The sequence below is a fragment of the Papilio machaon genome, chromosome 2 (assembly GCF_912999745.1).
Source record: "Papilio machaon chromosome 2, ilPapMach1.1, whole genome shotgun sequence".
In the NCBI taxonomy this organism is placed as follows: Eukaryota; Metazoa; Arthropoda; class Insecta; order Lepidoptera; family Papilionidae; genus Papilio; species Papilio machaon.
In genome coordinates this window covers 5,950,039-5,970,023 of record NC_059987.1, presented here as the reverse complement: position 1 = coordinate 5,970,023, position 19,985 = coordinate 5,950,039, and the positions used below count along the sequence as shown (strand labels likewise).

The 19,985-nt window shown below is 33.6% G+C and overlaps 1 protein-coding gene across 1 annotated transcript in view; it reads left to right on the top strand.

Moving 5' to 3' along the window:
• The window catches only part of LOC106708956 (lachesin), a 40,338-nt gene extending 23,393 nt beyond the window's left edge, over nt 1–16,945 (top strand). The window contains exons 4-8 of the mRNA XM_045681356.1: nt 491–683; nt 4,389–4,517; nt 9,277–9,396; nt 16,164–16,334; nt 16,719–16,945. Coding sequence (XP_045537312.1) covers nt 491–683; nt 4,389–4,517; nt 9,277–9,396; nt 16,164–16,334; nt 16,719–16,945 — 840 coding nt within the window. The remainder of the gene's footprint in view (nt 1–490; nt 684–4,388; nt 4,518–9,276; nt 9,397–16,163; nt 16,335–16,718) is intronic.
• The last annotated feature ends 3,040 nt before the right edge of the window (nt 16,946–19,985 follow it).

The window sequence follows — 19,985 nt, the reverse complement described above, 5'->3', positions numbered from 1 at the left end:
ATATTTTGCACATAGAGAGGACACAACGGGAAATGGTCCGAAGCAATACTTGCAGATTTTTGTTGGTCGATTTATCAGGAAACTCCATTATAAAATATGAAAAAGAAAAAAAACAACTAAGTAAAATGGGATTGACAACTAGTAATGATATTGTCATATGCGTTTTAAAGGTTGTGTAATAGTGTACATCCAACATTATTTAAGTAATTAAATGAATGATAAAAATTTCATATTAAAAAATTGTTTTTCTTAAAAATTCCATCCCAAAGAATATAGACGTGCTAGAAAACTTTGAATGATATATTTATGTTCAGTATTGTTGTATTAGACAAGATAACTGCATAACATTTGAAGGAGAGAAAAAAAAAATTTTTTTGCAGACCAGTGTTATTGACCTTATGAAAATTATAGAGCTGATGCAATCATTGGTATATTCGTATTATGTACACAGTTTAATTATACACTTTACATAATTTTGTTTACTCTTTAGACGGCATTTTTGGAGGTAGTAATACCACCAGATATAATATATGAGGAGACATCTGGAGACATGATGGTGCCAGAAGGTGGTTCAGCAAAGCTGGTGTGCAAGGCACGCGGCTATCCTCCGCCGAAGATCCTGTGGCGTAGGGAAGACGGAGGTGACATTATCTCGAGAAGCGGTCCCCAAGGAAAAACAAAAGGTGGGAATAAATTATTTATAATTGGATTCTGCCTTACCCTAACAAACGACCAAAATTTTAATCTTCTTTAACCAAACAATTACAAACTCAAACATTAAAAAGGATTACGTTTTGACATTGATTTATTAATAGATTATAAACATATATAAATAATTAAGAGTTCTTTATGTTGTTGGCAAACAATTCTAAATTTACTTTCAATGAGCTCTGAGATTGTATACACATTTAAATTCACCAAAAAACACCAACTTCAATAATTAAACCATAAAAATATTCTGACAGAAATCTTTTAAAGTCCGGCTCAATAATTTAAATACTTTATATTCAATTAACTTTTCTGTAAATAATAAATGAACGGTAATGGTTTCAGCGAATAAAGTTTATAAAATATATTTTGGAAATACATCGAAATTTTCTGTTTATATTGAAAGTTATACCATTTAATTCCACAGGATAACAGAAATAGAAACCTTTAATCCCTTTTTGGGCCACGGCCGACCTTATGTGAAATAAATAAAATAGACTACATAAAATTGACAACTATTGATATACTTGATAACATACTTATATATACCTTATATTTTTTTTCCATCCAACCAAACATAATTACATGTACATAGAAATTACTAATCGATACATATTAATAAAAGGAAGTGTCTGTATGTGATATCGAGAAAAAAAATCTTATTTCGCCCACGTAATGTATTTACCTTGATGAAAACGAGGAACCATTTTTGTTTGTCTGTCTATGTATGTCTGTCCGCAAGGCTGCGTTTGTTCCGGTAATCTCCTGAACGGTTGAACCGATTGTGATGGGATTTTAACGGGAAGGTAGCTGAAACACGCGGGCATATTATAGGCTACTTTTTTAAATCTGCACTGACGAAGTCGCGGGCGACCGAAGAAACCTTTCAAAGAATGAAAAAGAATTTGAAATTTAACGTCAAGTAAATCACAGCTTACGATTTTCACTATTGAATCTTAGCAGTAAATCAGAGCACAGCACCTCGAGAAGCTCCTATTACCATTCAGACCGCCCTTTCTAATCCTTCGGGATTACACTCTGTAGACAGTCCGGGAATAATTACTTATCTACTCATCTATGCTGGCCAAATAAAAGGGAACAAAGAAGGAAGGAACCCCAGCACTGAAACCATCAATCGATGAAAACTCTATGGCATTCTTGATTTCCATTAATCCTCATACTTTAAGTCGGTGACTAAAAGATTTTGTACCAACTATTTAGCAATTTGAATCATTGAATAAATTAAAGAAAATATCACGGTATCAAATTGATGCAATTAAAATTTTTTATTTCGGTTCGTTCAATAATTTTACATTAGACACTAAGATTAGTTTTTTAATATAGAAGCGATTTGTTCCACAATTATAATTACAAGAGGTTATGTTGAGAATTCGTGTCAAATAGCTATTGGAAACAGCACTGACAGGTTGATTAATCGGCAGATCCTACTTAACCCCACCAGTGTTCAGACCTTCTCATGTCATCAGTCAATTCATTAAGCTAACAAACTACTACCGGTAATGACTTTCACAACGCTCAGAGCACTTCTATACAATCCGTTAAGATTGTAGACTAGTTATTCATTACCTGTCTTAGACTTGGCGCATATACTCCAACCATAATTAGATACATTAATATTGTATCAATACACCTGAATAACTACGACATTCAGTCCAAATCTACAGTTAGATCCATTTCTACATCAACTAATGTTTTTCTTTTGTGTAAAAGAATATTTTTGAATGTAGTTTTCATAAGAGATCACAATCTTTTATTCAATTTAAACTTCAAGGTAAGCTATTTCTAGTATAAGTCTTTTAATTGTTTTACGTCTACACATCTTGGCATACGTCCTCGTCAATTACTTGTTACCTTTTGTATTTTAGTTCGTCACCATATATTTACCAAGTTCAATAAAATGCGAACCAACCAACAACACTGTCAATCTTTACTACATTTTAAGGTTACTCGATCGAGTTCATAAATAAATTTTATATTGCTTCCCCGATGTAAATCAAGCTAAACAATTTTGAATAACCGAACGTCAGTAACAATCATCAATTTGAGTGAAGAAGTCTAATTAAAGAAGCCGTTACAAGTTACCTCCATAAATCTGAAGAGAAACAATACGGGCTATCCATTACTTGAGGCAATGTTTCTTCACAGAATATTCCAATGAGGAAAGTTCGAGGGTTGGACAACGCGATGAATATAGTTTTTCAATGACAGCGTAAAGCTCCCTCGAATTCGTTACACCCATCTTATTGAGTTTCCTTTACATAAATTACTTTGAATGTTCAAGACTATTTAGTTCACGGAAGGGTATCTTATAAAGGAAGGTTTTATATTAAAATTTCTGTCGCCCGCAACTCCGTCCGCGTGGAATTAAAAAAAAACTTAATTAGTAGCCTATGTATTCTTCCCAACTGTGTTCAACATCTATTCCAAATTTCATCGAGATCTATGCAGCCGTTCTTGAAACACCCTGTAACAAACATCCACCCATCCATCCATCTAAACATTTGCTGAAATAATGACCTGAAAATACTATTTTATACTTTTATTAATTTCAATTTAGAAAAGTAGAATGAACACTGACTAACTATTTTAGAAAAGGTTATAATTTAATTTATTTAATTTTCATTTTTAAAGTTTATAAATATCAACTGAAATTGGTTCGTCCTGGTCAACACTTATTGATTTTCCTTTTTTCCTGAACAAACCTCTAGAATACATGGTGCTTGAGTGTCACTTGACTTGTGACACATCGACAAGCCAAGTTTATTCAACAGCCATTTACGAAGATGGTTCAAAAATCCATGGAGAACCGCGAGTTATTTTATTTATATATTTTAGTATTATAAACATTGTTTTAGAGCATTTCAAATATCACACACATTTGCACAAAACTCACGGCAACAAATTAATAAAAGACATTTTTGTTAAATACGTTTGTATACTTTATACTAAAAGCTGGAATTGGTATAAAAGTTAAATAATTTAACATCTGATAAATGATGACTACAAACGAAATTTGAAAAATTTTAAAAAATCACCACAAAATTAAATACGATGGCTAATAAAACGGCAAAGCAGCTCCACTGAATCGCTGTGCTGTCCTTGTTTGCTAACGAAGCGTCGTGCCGCGGTCGACCGAGAGCTCTACACTTTAAACCATCAAACTCCCTTCGGTTTCCTTGGAAAATATTGCTCTAGCTTTTTATCCTCTTGTTTGAATAATGGCTGTAAACGTACTTAGGTACCATTTCAGGAAGGTGCCACGAAAACAACTCGACATTAATGTTACTTGTTTATCGAAGCTTCGTCTACTTTTGGCGTTACGGAGTGTTTCCAAACACTTCTCGACAAAATGTAAAGTAAGCACTAGTATTGATAATGAAAACATCTCATCAATCTTGAGCTTTGGCTTCGTCGATGCGAATCCTTGAGAAGTAACAATTTGGACTTAGTTATAATAGAATAAAACAACTTCTATGATATCTATGTTTAGACTTCCTATTAATAGGAATTTAGGTTAATAATTACCTCTATAACAGCAGTAACATAATGATGGATTCCAATCTTAAACCTAGTTACAGTCTACACCATGAACTTTTCTTCTATGGACTCCTTCATTGTTTTATTGCTTCAAGTAATATGTTCGTTTGTTGTTTGTTCAGTTACGTCACTAGAGGGCGACGTGGTGAATCTGACGAAGGTGACGCGGTCAGAGATGGGCGCGTACCTGTGCATAGCGGCCAACGGAGTGCCGCCCTCTGTCAGCAAGCGGATCATGCTACACGTACACTGTGAGTAAAGACATACAAGTCAAAAAATGTTATCATTCATACCATTGTCAAAATACAGGAAAACTTATAACATCTGAATCATCTTAGTCATATCTTAACCTTTCGAATCCATATATATTTTGCCGCATTTCAATATCAAACAAAATGTGCGTTGTAACGGTTTAAGCAAACACGCTCCGAGATGAACACGGCGATTACAAATTCGAGGCATGAATCAATTTACCCATCGATAAAGTCTACTCACCTGCGTAAGGCAAAAAAAGCCACGTAGCGAACTCACTTATCAGACGATCTTCGAGTCTAATTTATAACCGGGAGTTATTCAATGCTCGGTTAGCCGGAGCCAAGCCGGCATCGCGCACGTAAGCAATTGGGAGATTTTCGTGTTATCACGTATCATCTTCGCGGCGTGCCTTGCATCAGAATGCGGCCGGAGCTCGTTTGTAGTCGGCGCGCCGTGTTTACTGCCCTGTTGACTATCAGCAATCAGTATGGATGGAATGCTACGCTTACACCCTCTAAATATACTGTACAACTTACTGGGCCAGACAAAATCTACTGTATTTTTTTTCTTTCTATGTATTTTTTTTCTATTTCCCTTTACAACTTAATTTTACCTTGAATCAAGGTTTTTATGCAGAGTACAGAAATTAACGATTTAGGTTAGGTTCAGATTTTAGGTTATTAACACCGAGAATATCAAATGAAAAAGTCGAAATTACAAATGTTAGTGTAACTATGATATCACCCACATACTTGGGGTGCACAACACTAAGTTTTCTTAATTTATATGATATCATATTAATTAGACACTCGCTAATGGGACTTGCATTAATTACACATCTTAACTTCATTGATATTACTGATACCGCACGGTCGATAGCGATGCAATTGTAACCAAGTAATTATTGGACTGTGGACTTCAATACATATTTTAATATAGTTTTATAGGAAGAAATTCATTAATGCTACAAAAAGTTAGAATTTTATCAGTGTCTTAAATCTTAATTACATCGTGTATTTTAAATGTAATTTGGTTTATCGAAATCTAATAAATACATTTTAAAGTGAGAATATTTAAAATCCTTGTAGATAAACCACCCTGTCATCTTTCCAATATCGGTTCTCGTTTCATTAAATTTTTAATTAACTGTTCTAGTTCGGAGAATTGGCTCCGTCTGTTTTGGTTTTAGCGCAATATGTATAAAAGTTTTTGCGAGCGCCGCCGCCGTCCGGACTGTGGATGTGTTGTCCGCTACGTATTTGCATTCTGTTATTGGCAGTTCCGATGTAAACACTCGTCTGATTGGACACCACTATATCCGCATACATACTCCTGTATTTAAGCTCGGACTTTTAAAATGCTCTTTGATACAACGCATTAAGTGAAAATTGACTTTCATTTGGTAGTTGTTGCAATTTTAGTATATTTGAGTTCAAATCTCGCTTTCTCAAAGGAATCATTAAATGCTAACTTTCTCAATTAAGACGAGAAGAAAGGTATTTTGGAATAAGGATAAAAAAAAATTGAATGATACACCACTTGAAAATTTATTCGAAATGTTTGTGATGTTTATTTGTTTAATTTATCATGGATCATAGAACTTCAATTGTTTGGCTGCAGACGAAGCGGTCTTGGTCTTTATCCTCCCCTTAATTCCTCCCCAACGTAAACAAACAGAAGAGAGAATGACACAGAACGGTGACAAGTGGGATAAATTCACTTCATAGGAAAACGCAATTTCAGGCGAACAAACAAACTACCGCCTGGAACCCTTCCACTCCGTTTAATTACTTCACAAAGAATGCGTCGCTCCCCGATGAGGAGACAAAATTAACGCTCTCAAATATTTAATTTAAATTTCCCTCCCTAGAGCGAATGATAACTGCCTATCAGCCGGCCTTGGCGACTCTTTCAGTTAACATAGTAACACTTTTTAGACGTCTGAGAGTTAAGTGTTTCACTTGTAACTGTAATATCTCAGTGAGTTTCTTTTACTCGATTCAACTTACTCCGTAGAGATGTCGAAGTGAATTTAAAAAAGAAACAAGGTGAATGAATCGCAATAAATTTGTAAAAGGATCCGCTTCTTTCTTTTAATTACTTACCTTGCGGTGCAGTCTTTCTATCGTATAATTTGTCTAATAGGTTTATTTTACCTATCTTTCTTATAAAGATACTAGAAATTTAATTTAAAAAATATATTATGTAAATGGATATGATCTTCCATGAGATATAAAAGTTGTTTCTTTGTCGTATTGTCCATAATAAAAGTTTGAAAACAAACTGGTCATCCAATAGAAATAAATAAATGCGGAGATTCGATGTGGTCCGATGCAGGTGACGTCGACAAAGCGCTAAGAAATTCGAAGTCAGTGGCGTGTGCGCCACTCGGTTAATCAAACTGTCACTTCAAGAATTCCGCGCGAAATCCTCTCCGGCAAAACTCGCACCAACTTTTGATTGCTGCGAGGAATTCCTATCCACTTACACATTTAGAAATTTTCTTAATCAACTATTGAAACCAATATAGTCGATATTAAAATACGCTAAACTTTATGCTGGCAAACTATTAATCCAACACAAAGCAATTTGATCCTTAATTTTAATTAGATGAACATCTCGGTGGTTCGTTATTCCGCTTTATTTAATAACCAAAGCTCTCGTTGAGCCCTCGAGTTATTAATTAGAACAAAAATTCCGATCGTTCAGATTTTGTTCGCTAAATTGGCCACTCAAACTCGTAAAAGCCGTCCAAAGGAACTTAACGACGGTCAAAGAGAATAACCGCAAATAAGCGGCGATCTAAGACCGACCGGGAAAACCCGGTTCCCTTAATTCAGTGTAAACTGGTTTTAGAATGTTGGTAATAGTGCCTACACTTATACTGTAATCTGTTTTTAAATTCCTATCCCTCTCAATGTTCTTCAGACCTCAAGTTCTAAATAACACCAAAGCGCATTTGTATTTTAGAAATTTTTAATTACTAAAACAAAAGTTAACTTTAATGCTTTCACTGCAAATAGAATTTTACAAGGTTTTTAATAATGCTTTAATCGTTTTAAAACAACGTTTGGAGAAAGAATTTCTTTAAAGTTAAAAATAAATTTCTACGAATTAAAGTATGGTTTGCAACGAACAAAGGTATTTTAAGAAACAATGACACGAGAATATCCAGTATTAACTAGGTTTTGCAGAAGTAATTTTCTAAAAGTGTTTCAGTTGATGAATAATAAATGTGTTAATGTAATCTTTATCTATTGTTAGTACATTTTTACTTGTCGAAAATTTATATTAATATACCAACGTAAAGCTCCTGGATTAAAATAACTATTAAGTTTGTTTAAAAAAACACTAACTCCTTCACTACGTGTAGAATTTAAGGTAAAATTTTACTACAGTTGAATTTTTTCCAGGACCAAAAGACCATATTGGCTCTATGCGACACGATTGACACGAACTCCGCCTTTTTTATTGCTAAAAGATTTTCTTTGAATTAAAGAAGAAAATAATTTAACAGTTGCTAAAGTCAAATAGTGAAGACTAGTTGAAGTAAAATAAGTTATACAAACGCAAGTAACGCAGCCAGTCTCCGGATAATGTTCAAAGCAAACACCTGGCAGCGGCAGAGAGTTTTAACGGCGCTCCGCATCCGGCACACCCTGTATACAAACAGACTACCAGCTAATGTAATAAATATCTTATAAACCTGAATATCCTTTATCTTCATATTTAATCAGAGAATGAATTTAATAAACAAAACTAAGATATACTAAGTAACCGAAAACCTATCAAGAAGACTAGGTTTATTTTAGAATAACCCATATTCCATCAAGTTATCTGATTTGCTAAAAGTGTCATGTCATAGAAAATATCTGCGTAATAGGAACTCTAAGTGTACTCGTATATCTGCGAAAAACATATATAATATGTTACAACCCCTTTAAAATATCTAGCTAAAAACATAAATTTACCATTTTGAAATTGTATTCACGTGCAAAACTCCATTCAATTGCAGCTCGATAAACAAGTTCTAATGTCAAGTACCATTTGCTAAAGCAAATAACATTTAAATGCGCCTGCTAAAGGTGGCTTCAACTAGACGAAATGTTAAAGGCATTTCACGGATCTGGTAAGGCGCATAACCACGCCGTTGGCAAATAAATGCAAATGGAAAATTGTGTAAACAAACATGCAGTTGAAACTGCAGCGCCACCTACTGCGCTCTCTAATATTAGGTAACTGTACACTGGTGATTGAAAAAAGTTATGAAATATATCATTTTAATTATACCTTTATTTTACATGTCACGCAGAATAGAATAACATTTTTCGACTTTTGGTACTACTAAAAAAGTATTTTTTCCTTTCAAAAATGTACATGTTTTCCTACTAATTTAAAAAATTAAACACAACGAAGCAATGAGATGTTTTGTCATAATTATTAAAATTTTCTTTCCTATTTAAATCTCATAAAACAAAATTAGGCTAGGCTAGGATAAGCTTTGCACGAATATTTGTGTCAATCACCATCGTATCAGCATCGACAAAATTTTTTCATACTACGATACGAAGGCGATTTTCACAAATATTCGTGCTAACTGATACAGTGTTCAATTTGACTTTAATTTATTACATAAAATAAAATGTTTTGTACACCTGTAGTTTAAGAGCTTAACACAGTATTTTCAACTTTACTTGAAAACCGTAGTAACGTTAAAGGTATTAATAAATCTGATAATGTAATATGGTTTGGCAGTCCACCCGTTAGTGCAAGTGCCGAATCAGCTGGTGGGCGCGCCGACGGCCACCGACGTGACTCTCCAGTGCCACGTTGAAGCCTCGCCTAAGGCCATCAACTATTGGACCCGGGAGAACGGTGAGTATTTATAACTTTTCGATATTAAACCACGTTTTCCATCTGAAATAACTTTATCAGTTTATATTAAACTTCAAGATTTTCCTCCTTACATATTGAACAATTTTAGAACTTTATACTCACAATGAGAAATCTTGATCCTTTTTGGTATATTAGTAGCAGTCTTACTTTTTTTCATTTTTCAAAAATGTTGCTATTTCGTTGGATGCATATTTAAATTACTTTATCGACTTCGATATGGTCGAGTCAGAGTGGGTGGTGACAGTATAGTGACAATCGACTCCTGAAATCGTTTATTGTCTTCGCCGCCTATGGATCCCTTTTTTCTCCACCAGACTTGGAGCCTATAATTATTGAAAGTGAGCAAGTCTATTTACAAGTTTAAAACAATTTTTAGATAATATTGAAATTTGACAATGTTTAAATAGGACAATTACGGAATCATCTTGTTAAAAATTATAACTTTATTTGTCTTGGCTTCCTAATGTTATTAAGATATCGTACATAAAATTTGTTAAAAAAAACGTCTACATAAATTAACTCACATTGAAATATGAAAATTAAATAAAAAAGTTTGTAATATAAGGCAGTTTATTAGCCTTGTATTATTACAGGCGCGTTTACGCAACTCAAATACGTTTCGCTCCATTAAAATATGAATAACATAAAACAAAGTCTAATTACAATCTTTGATTACGACCTAAACAGAAAAGCGGAGCAGAAAGTCGAATATTTTACGGGAGACTCGTAACTCATAAAGCTTATTAAGTCCGAAGCACGAAACTTAAGAACGGAATAAGCAACTAATTTCATTATTCATAAAGCACATTGAAAGCGCTAAAGTAGTAATTATGCGGACCGTTACTCACTTTCTACGATCCTTTGACGGGCCGCCGCTGCCCGCTAACAAGTTACGGCGCTTTTATACGTGTTTTTTAAACGCAGATAGGCAATCGAGTCACGCTCGTTTTCGTTACTTTATTTATTAGCGTTTTGATTACAAGGTGTTAACGTTTAACGAATTAATAAGTTATAAATGTCATTGTTTTATCGTACCTAATAATTGTAATAGTTGTATTCATTTATAAGGTCATGGTATGATTTTGTTTACTTAGATGAAAAAAAAGTACTTTTTTATTATAGTGAAAGACGAAGTGCTCAAAGTCATTGCCAAGTCTCAAACGAAGATGTAGAGCATTGAGTGGTGTGGAATATACTAACTAGGAAAGCTGACTTCACCGCCAATAATTTCCAAAGTTAAAACTAATAAAAAGAATGGCGTTAAAGGCCAGATCTTTACAAAATTCTGTTTTAGTATAAAATAAAAGCATTTTTGTCTCTGTTTTAAAAACTATACAACAATGGTATAAAAGCAAAGTAGTATTGCAAATATTGAAACAAAATGGCTGCTTTATTACACTATTAATTACTTTTGACAAAAAACAACAGTATTTCATGGAAAATGTTTTTGATGGAGACATGAAGAAATGAGTTTTAAAATATTTTAACTACATTCCGAGTTTTGTTAACAGTATTGTGTATTTTTTTTAATTCGGCTCCAATAGTGAATATTTTTAAATTGAAAGAGCTTCTATATATTGTAATGTCTTCAACAATCAAAAGTTGTCATATTTATTCTATTTAAGAATAAAACTTTAATACGTTTCAAATTTAGGTATAGGTAGGATACGTTCAATATTTGGTTGTATATTACAATTTATTAAAAGTGAATAATATTATAAATTCATGTTATATTTAAGTTTGAACTACTGTAATAAGAATAATATTGAATTACTCTACACTTTTATAAAATCTTGTCAAAATTAGCTCTTTGGCTTTTTTCATTCGTTTGAAGACTCAGCTCATTTTAAAGTCTAGAGAAATCACAAACGCTAGCCACTTAACATTCTTATTTTCTTTACAGACTGTTGAGCATTATTAATTCATATATTACGTCTACGAGAAGCAAAAAGATCCTTTATTTTTAATTATATTTTTACCTATATATATTCATTACTACGTTCCTTCACGTAACAAAGAAAAACATCATTTCGTAAAAGAGAAATATTGAGTGAAGTGTAAAAACACGTCCCAACTAATATAAATAAGGCTCTTAGCCTAACAAAACGTCGGATGGGTCGGGAACTTCATTACTTCTCATTAAAACAGCACCGTAAGGATAAAAGTTGCTTACGCTGCGGCGACAGACGGACAAAGCCGCCCATCGGTTACTGACGGAACGAGGAGATGAACTTTATGCTTAATGAACAAAGAGTTTAAAATATTACACCGTTAATAATCACATCGTTTGGGACCTCCAAAGTTCGCGAATTTAGAACAAAAGTAATCTCTGGATTTTCTAAAGAGAATGAGACGAATAAAATCTTATACTCAACGTATACTTAATAAGTGTGATTCTGCAGTGCAATCCCAGGGAAATCTTTGAATGTTATGCAACCTTTTTTTAAGAGATAAAATAAAATAGATGAACAAATTACAATGGAAGTCAACTTTCTATATGATAGCAGAACCTAAAACAATTCACATAATATAGGAAGGAGTCAAATTTAATTGAATATTTATCGAATATTAACATCGTAAGTTTTCCATTAAATTTAATTTCAAAGAGCACGAAAACAAAATCGCGGCATATAAAACCGAAATTTACTATTACTTTCAGGCGTTTAAACAGGGGCATTTAAACAAATTTGCCAATATACTAGCCGATAATGCGTGGAAACAACAACTAGGGGGCTGCAACAACGGCCGCCACTAAAGTCGAGTTAGTCGTGGATTTACGTAGTCTGACGCGGGACATGCACGCCGCCCAACCGCCCACGCCGCCCCAGCTGCCCACGCCACAGCTGCCCACCGTAGCTTAGCAAAACGAACAAAACCAGTTTCCACACAACACTCTTTAAACTAAAATTTAAACCGATCGGCCGACCTATTCTTTAAAGTGTTTGCGTTGATGATATTTTTTTTTTTCAATTTACTAAAATGGACTTTTAATTATATACTGTAAACTAGTCACGATCTTTGGTACATAAAATGTAAATTTAACATAATATCAGTAGACAGTGCAATTTAAAGATTTTTTTTTTAATTAAATGTATGGGTTTTCATGTAAAGTGCTACAAAAGAATATTTTACAAAAACGTAACGTAAAACGTAAACGTCATAACTTTATAACAGCACAATAACCAGATGGATACTGGATGCAGGCAGATTTAGTTGCAGTTACAAAGGCAACCGAACCCGCCATTACGCGGCGGAGGCGACCGACTGCGCAAAAAGCGGACCAAATTCTATTACCGTCCGATATGCAACAAAGACCACTGGCCCGCCCGTTTCAAATTGCTTTACGTTACAGTCGCGATATTTACTCCCGCATACCACAATATTCGAATAAATAGAATTCAATTTTATGTTCACTTTTCAGCGTTGGTGAAAGTTTCAAAAGTCGGTAATGTCATTGTTTATATGCAATAGACAAAAGATAAAATTTCATTGAAAAATATAGACAAAATATTTAACTAAATAATCATAGCCCCGCGATTAACGTTGATTTTTCATATTTGTAATCTATGTTGCGTGTATTGAGTTCTGTCATTTTGTTTATATTTTAAATTTTATACTTGTCAGGAAACGCAAATAAAAACTCATTTAACACGAACAATATTTTAACCTAAATTTTTCATCTGAATAAACCACGCTACAAACTACGCTAATTGTCTGTTGAATGCAATCAAATCACGTTTTCCAGTTGCAAGTCCACTTCAACGTGTATAAAATATTTTTAAGGTCAGTAACGTTTATTCCGCTTGAAATGAAACGTAACTGGCCGACTTGCGATATTAGTGACGAACAGGCGTAGCGCTGTAGCACTGTAACGCTGTAGCACTGTGTAGGCCATAAATTGCGGCCCCTACAAATTAAATTAGGTAATACACGGAGTGACGAGACGGGACAAGCGGTGGGGTAACACTCGACATGGAATGGGAGTGTCCTATATGCTCGGACCAACCTGCAAACATCCGCGAACTTTTTGTTGTCATTTAAATTACCCCAGTACTTATTTATATTTTTTGCGAGGCCAGACATTAATTACAATGCTGTGACAGTTACCCGAATTTACACCATAGGACAATTAAGGAAGTTAACCAAACTTCTATGCATATCTATTTAAAGGTAGGTTAAAAGTATTGTTATCACAATGAAAAGAAAAGTTTACTTTAATGTAAACTTTGTAACAATTTGGATCTTAATTCTTACATAAGGTGACGGGCCGGAGACCGACACTCGTTATTTTAACTCTACGCTTACGGCATAATAATTTCTTGAATACACTCTTGCGACCGGGAGCATCATCGTGATTAGAATGAAATAGTAAGTAAACATTAATATTAAGATTTAAAACTTATTATATCCTTATTATATCATTTATTATCCTTAAAACCAATTATTTAGTCAATATGCTCAAAAATCCTTTATAATTTTAAATTACTGTTAAATTTAGGATCTGTTGACTTCACATATCTTACAGAAATAGTCCTTATTTGATATTACGAAGGAGACAAATTAAACAGTAATGGATTAATGAAGTTATTATGCAATAAACAAAAGCGGGGTGTCGTTGGCAGGCGGGCGGCGTCAGATGTCGCTTGCAGCGTGGTCGCCGCAGATTTGTGGTCAATTCACACGACGTTCGCCCACTCGGCCACTTGCCCACTCGGCCGTCATCTCTGCCTCCAGATATTACTGAACTGTGAACGTCAACTCCTTTGACAAATATTGTGACTTCTATTGCTACAATTTGTGTTATTGAATTTACGGCTTTTACTCGAATTCTATTAACTTCGAAAATTTTAATTGTCCGAAAAAACTATTTTAATATATTTTTCCTTAACAAAGGAGATTTTTCTTTTTATTTTGCAGTGGAGATATTTTACCACGAATTACTTTAAGTCTTAATTCATTTTAAGTCTCGTGTTAGATTTTGGGTTAACATGCTCATAAATTGATGTTAAAAGTTGCATTCTATGATAAATCTTATAAGCCTGATTTTATTTAACCGTACTAATTAAAGTTTCTCATAAAGCTACCCATATTTTAAAATTACATAATCTAGGCCACAGTTTTTAACCAAGAGGTCGTTCAATAAACGAAAAATGTTCAAATAAAGGCCGCTTTAATATAAGCTATTGTTGAAAAAAAAAGAAAAATAAAACTCTGGCACAAAATAAGCGGCACTAAAGGAATGCAGGCAATTTTTAATGTGGAGTGAGTGGAAAGCAACGTGACCCTCGACCGCGGTAATAATGTAGCCAGCGGAGAAAATTCAACAGAATCCGTGAAGCACGATTCTTTCCTGAGAGTTGTGGCGTATTTATAATAAAATGTAACTCCTACGATCTCATGACTTGCAAGCGACATAAGTGAATATTGAGTTATTTCTATTTTGAAACGAGATGAAAACTGAGACGGAGAGATTAAAACTGTAATTACTGGCCTATTTATATTTGCAACTAACATATTAATTTAGATGTGTCGGCCAATCCATTTAGGAAACGATTTTAGCTGTTTTATGAATACAAGTATAACATTGTAATTTAGAATACATAACACAATTTTACTATAAGAAAAAAAAATTCTAGGAATACTTAAATTTAAACCATACTTGTAGTATGTAGAAATGTATTGTTCAGCTAACATGTCGAAACAACATATTTCAGCGCGATACCGGTCGGACAATGGTCGGAAGTGGCCGAATATAAATGATCGGAAAGAGCAGAAGCTATCGAATAAAGGGCTATGTTGTTATAAACTGACTACCGGCTATAACTTACGATAGCTCTAGTTGCATTACGTGAACTTAAATAAAATCTAAATCTACAAGTATTTTAAACAATATTCTCGAGGGTTGTACAAACCTATACACCAGCAACGCATCTGTATTTACTCTGGTATTGCGGATGTTTATGGGCCTAGTTGGGACCACCACTCCTTTGAATATCACTTCATACGACGCTTGTAAAAAAAAGAAGGTCCCAAAATAGAAACTTCATCATCATCATCATCATCATCATCAGCTCACTATATGTCCCCACCGAGGGGCTCGGAGCCTACCCCAAGTAAGGGGTGACTAGGCCATAGTCAACCACGCTGGCCAAGTGCGGGTTGGTTGACTTCACACATATCATTGAATTTCTTCTCAGATATGTGCAGGTTGCATCACGATGTTTTCCTTCACCGTAAGAACGTCGGATAAATATACATATGTTAATCGAAAATCGAAAAACACATTGGTACATGGCGGGATTCGAACCCAGGACCTGCAGATTGCAAGTCAAGTGCTGAAACCCCTGAGCCACCGACGCTAAAAAAAATAGAAACTTGCCGATATTAAAATATTTCCGTTAGTTTCGATCGGTAATCTTTCCGATGAAATAAACAGATATGTTACAGTAAGATTTACAAAAGAATTAGTATTTCTATGATTTTAAAACACTTGTCCTGGCACTGGCACTTGTCCTAGCAAAATCTGAGGCACCAGAAGCAAGGAAGTAAAAAATATATATTTTTATAATTTTACGTTTTTATTTTATATATCCTTGCTGCTGATCGCATATAAACTCCAAAATTATTGTAACCATCAATAAAGAATAACTTTAACTGAGCGATATGCTAATGAATGCAAATTGGTGTAGTAAATAGTAATTAATTGGTATTGAACGTTCAATACGATAACAACGTAATTGTTGCAGGTGAAATGATAATTTCGAACGATAAGTACCAAATGACAGAGATCCCGAGCTCTTCGTACAGCGTGCAGATGCGACTTGTCATCAGAAACATACAGCGCAGCGACCTTGGCGGGTACAAGTGCATCTCTAAGAACTCTATTGGAGATGCTGAAGGGAACATCAGACTATACGGTGAGTATAATAGCAGGATAATCTTGTGTAGACAGTAAAGATAGACCGACAAATTAAGAACTTCATTGGTTGAGGGTGAAAAGAAAACAACTAGGACAAGGATAATTTTAGACCATAAGCGAATTTGATTGGTAATAATTATGATGATTAACTGTAGTTAACCATCAAAGTGGCCCAAAATTAGATGTTGGTTAAGACTAAGAATAGAGGGACAATTACTATTTATCAGGATAAAGCATTGTCTTAATTCACTTTGCTATCAATATAGAATGCAATTTTAATCTATGATTTTTATGAAGTCCAAGATCACTCTAACTTTATAATATAATAAGCACTTTTATTTTATAAAAGTTATGTACCAGTCAATATAATAATCATGAACAGAAATGGAGCTGCCGCATCGAAAATCGAGAATCGAGGAAGAGAATGATACTGCGTCAGAGGAAAGCAACGATGTACGATCGAGTCTGCAGGGACCACTGCGAGAAGGCGGGAACCGCGTGGAAGATGCCGGTTTCCTCGGCGGCGGGGGCCCTCCGGCAAGCACCGCGCGACGCGTCCTACCTACTGCATTTTGTTTAATAACTACCCTCATGTATACAGTGTGTTAAAAGTAACTTTTAAAGCCATGTGCAAAGTTAAGACTTCAGTATTACATCAGTGATTGCTTTTTTAACTATTACTATGTCAAATTATAATTTGTTACAATTATTTAAAATAATCTGGGGATGAAAATAATTTTTTGCATTGTGTAGTGTTTTTAAAAAAAAAATTGTTATACAAATTCTGTTATTCGTATCATTGTTATAGTTTATTTTTAAAAGTCTTGTTTTAATTGTTAACGGGCAGTAGTAGAAAAAGTTAACCAAAATTGTATGTAAGTAAATATGACGCCGCAAGTCTTAACAGGGTACGTGGTTTAACCAAAGAAGTGAAAGTGTCATAATAATTGTGCTTATTTGTGAAACAGTTCATGTTATAAAAATAACATATTATGTACTAAATTATGTACAAAATTAAATAAGTAATTACTAACGAATGGTCTTAAATTTAATTTTAATCAGCTTTAAATGTCTGTTAATGCATCGAAAGAATTGTAATAGACAGCATTACTCAGAAGAGTTCTAAAACTCAGATCTGAAAATCAGGTACCTCAGTCTAAGAATTGAACTAAACAAATAATTACAATTTTTAACAACCTGTATCTGCTTTAATTTATATGTGCGGTGTACTGCAATATGTAAATAATGTAGAAATAATTTGTCAATTTTGATTTGCGTATTGATGCCATTAATCGTAAAGTGATTTCAAATATTTTCAAAAAAATTAAATTGCTATTAAGTTTTATGTTATAAATAGCGCTACTGTAATCATATAATATAGCATATTATTGTAACTGTTAATGTTAATATTGTTGAATTTATAAACAATTATTTGTAAATTATATGCGAAGTATTAACTTAGGAAATACATTTTATCGGAATATTTATAGTGAATTGTACGAAATCGTCTGATTTGAAGGTATTATTTTAGTTGATAATAATTACATACGTAACATACTTGTATTCCCCCATTATATAACATATTGGCCACCAACAAGTGTATATTATTGCCTGCGAAACTATAATAAACGACATATACATTATACTGTGTTTTATTAACTTAAGAATGGCAATTCATTAGAATATGTAACCGGTGAATATACGTATATACGGTGAAATAAAGCAGAAGCAGCGAGAGTGTGGTAACAAGATCTAGTATCTCTGCTACTGAACTTTCAGGCTCGATTGATAATTCAAGAATAATTTAAATATTTTTAGCCTCAAGCCTAAGCAATTGTAAGTATATCATAGCCCTGCCACTTTACTCTTTTCTTTACTATGCTTTTATAGTATGTGCAAATCAATAAATTTAATATATATCACATTACTTAGATAACATTTCTTTGTCAACTAGGCAACATCGTTCAAAATATTACGAGACAGAACCATCTATAATTCGAATCTCTCATGTAAACATTTACGAGATCCATTTTTGTAGTAATAATATTACAAGTAACAGTATTATAGCACGGATAATTAAACGCTCTTACTGAATATGAATTCGCGGTAACCCTAACAATCTTACCTGTCGACCCTCTTAATTGCTACCTTCAGATACGGGACGGAGTATAAGAGCGATCTAGATAGGATGTAACCGCGTGCATTAGCAAAATTACCTGACGCTCTATTATTTTCATTGTGACAAAACGGGCTAAGAGTTCCCAGTACGAAGTAAAGGGAAATTTAGGAGTAAATTAAGACCGTGGAAAACCTATAAGATGGTTTGTTTTTGACATAAATTTAAATTGTTCAAATTATAATAATTGCTAACGTATTAAGATATAGTATATATTAAAATAAAGTTATTTTATCTTGATTGATGACAGATTCATATTTGAAATTTAAACTTGCGAATTTTCTTTGTGAAATTCGTTTTTACAAAAGTATTAATTGAATTTGCTTCAATAAGTTTCCAAATTTATATTTACAATTTGTTAATAATATGTCAAATTGTTTACTGGACGTCTATACCCTTAAACACCAATAATTTGTGCTTTCACGTTTTCTCGAATAATGAGAAATTAAGTGTTGTTTCGTGTTATCAGTGGGGTTACGGTTGCATAAAAAGCCGGCGGCGCGGCAAGCCCATTGTAATCTCATTATTTATGTACTGTTTAACGTCCCGCTCGGCAACGCACCGAATTAACAACTATCAATAAAACGGAATTACCTCGACCACGGAAAACATCCAATTCTCGTAACGTTATACATCTACATACATTGTTAAACGATGTATTGCCTGAATTCCAAATTTAACTTTTAAAAACTAGTCAGCTTATTGTTTTAAGTTATATCAATTAATTTGGTCAAACTTAATATTTAAAGAATTAACCGTTCTAAAAGAATAAACACACATATGTAAACTTAAATAATCCCAAGTCTCAACGGATTGCATTTGAAACAAGGCTGGTTGTTGTGTCAAAGGGGCATATGAGGATATTCAAGCATCATCGCTTTGAGAGAAACGATAACTCAATATGTGCGCTGGTACGTTTGCGAGTCCCCGGCACGGCGTGTTGCAGTTTTGACGTCACACTTCGCATCTCAAGTGCATCTTGTAACGGTACGAACATCGAACTAACTGCACACACTCATGTAAAGTACCGAGTCTATTTTACATACATTCAATTCAAAAACCTTTTTAGATCAAATCAAATACATTAATGTTCAATGTTTTTAACATAGGAATATATTTACTTGATTGCGATAGAGATACTGATTTTATCCGCTTTTGAAAAATAGAAGAAAATTTAATGCACTTCAAATGGATCAATTCTATAAATGGACTTCTTTATGTAGATAATGGTGATAACCATTATCATATGTCGAAGCTCACATATTTCAAATAATATTTCTTTAGACTTACAATAGAAATCTCGATTTTATTACGATTTTATCGTAAAGCTATAAGTTTAGTTTCTTAATTCCTAGTTTATTACAAACTGTGTTATTTAAAGTCAGAAGTTGCAATCAATGTTATCTTTAGAATATTTTTTCAATACATTATAAGACGATAATAATTTTATGTGAGCATTTCATATCGTAGATA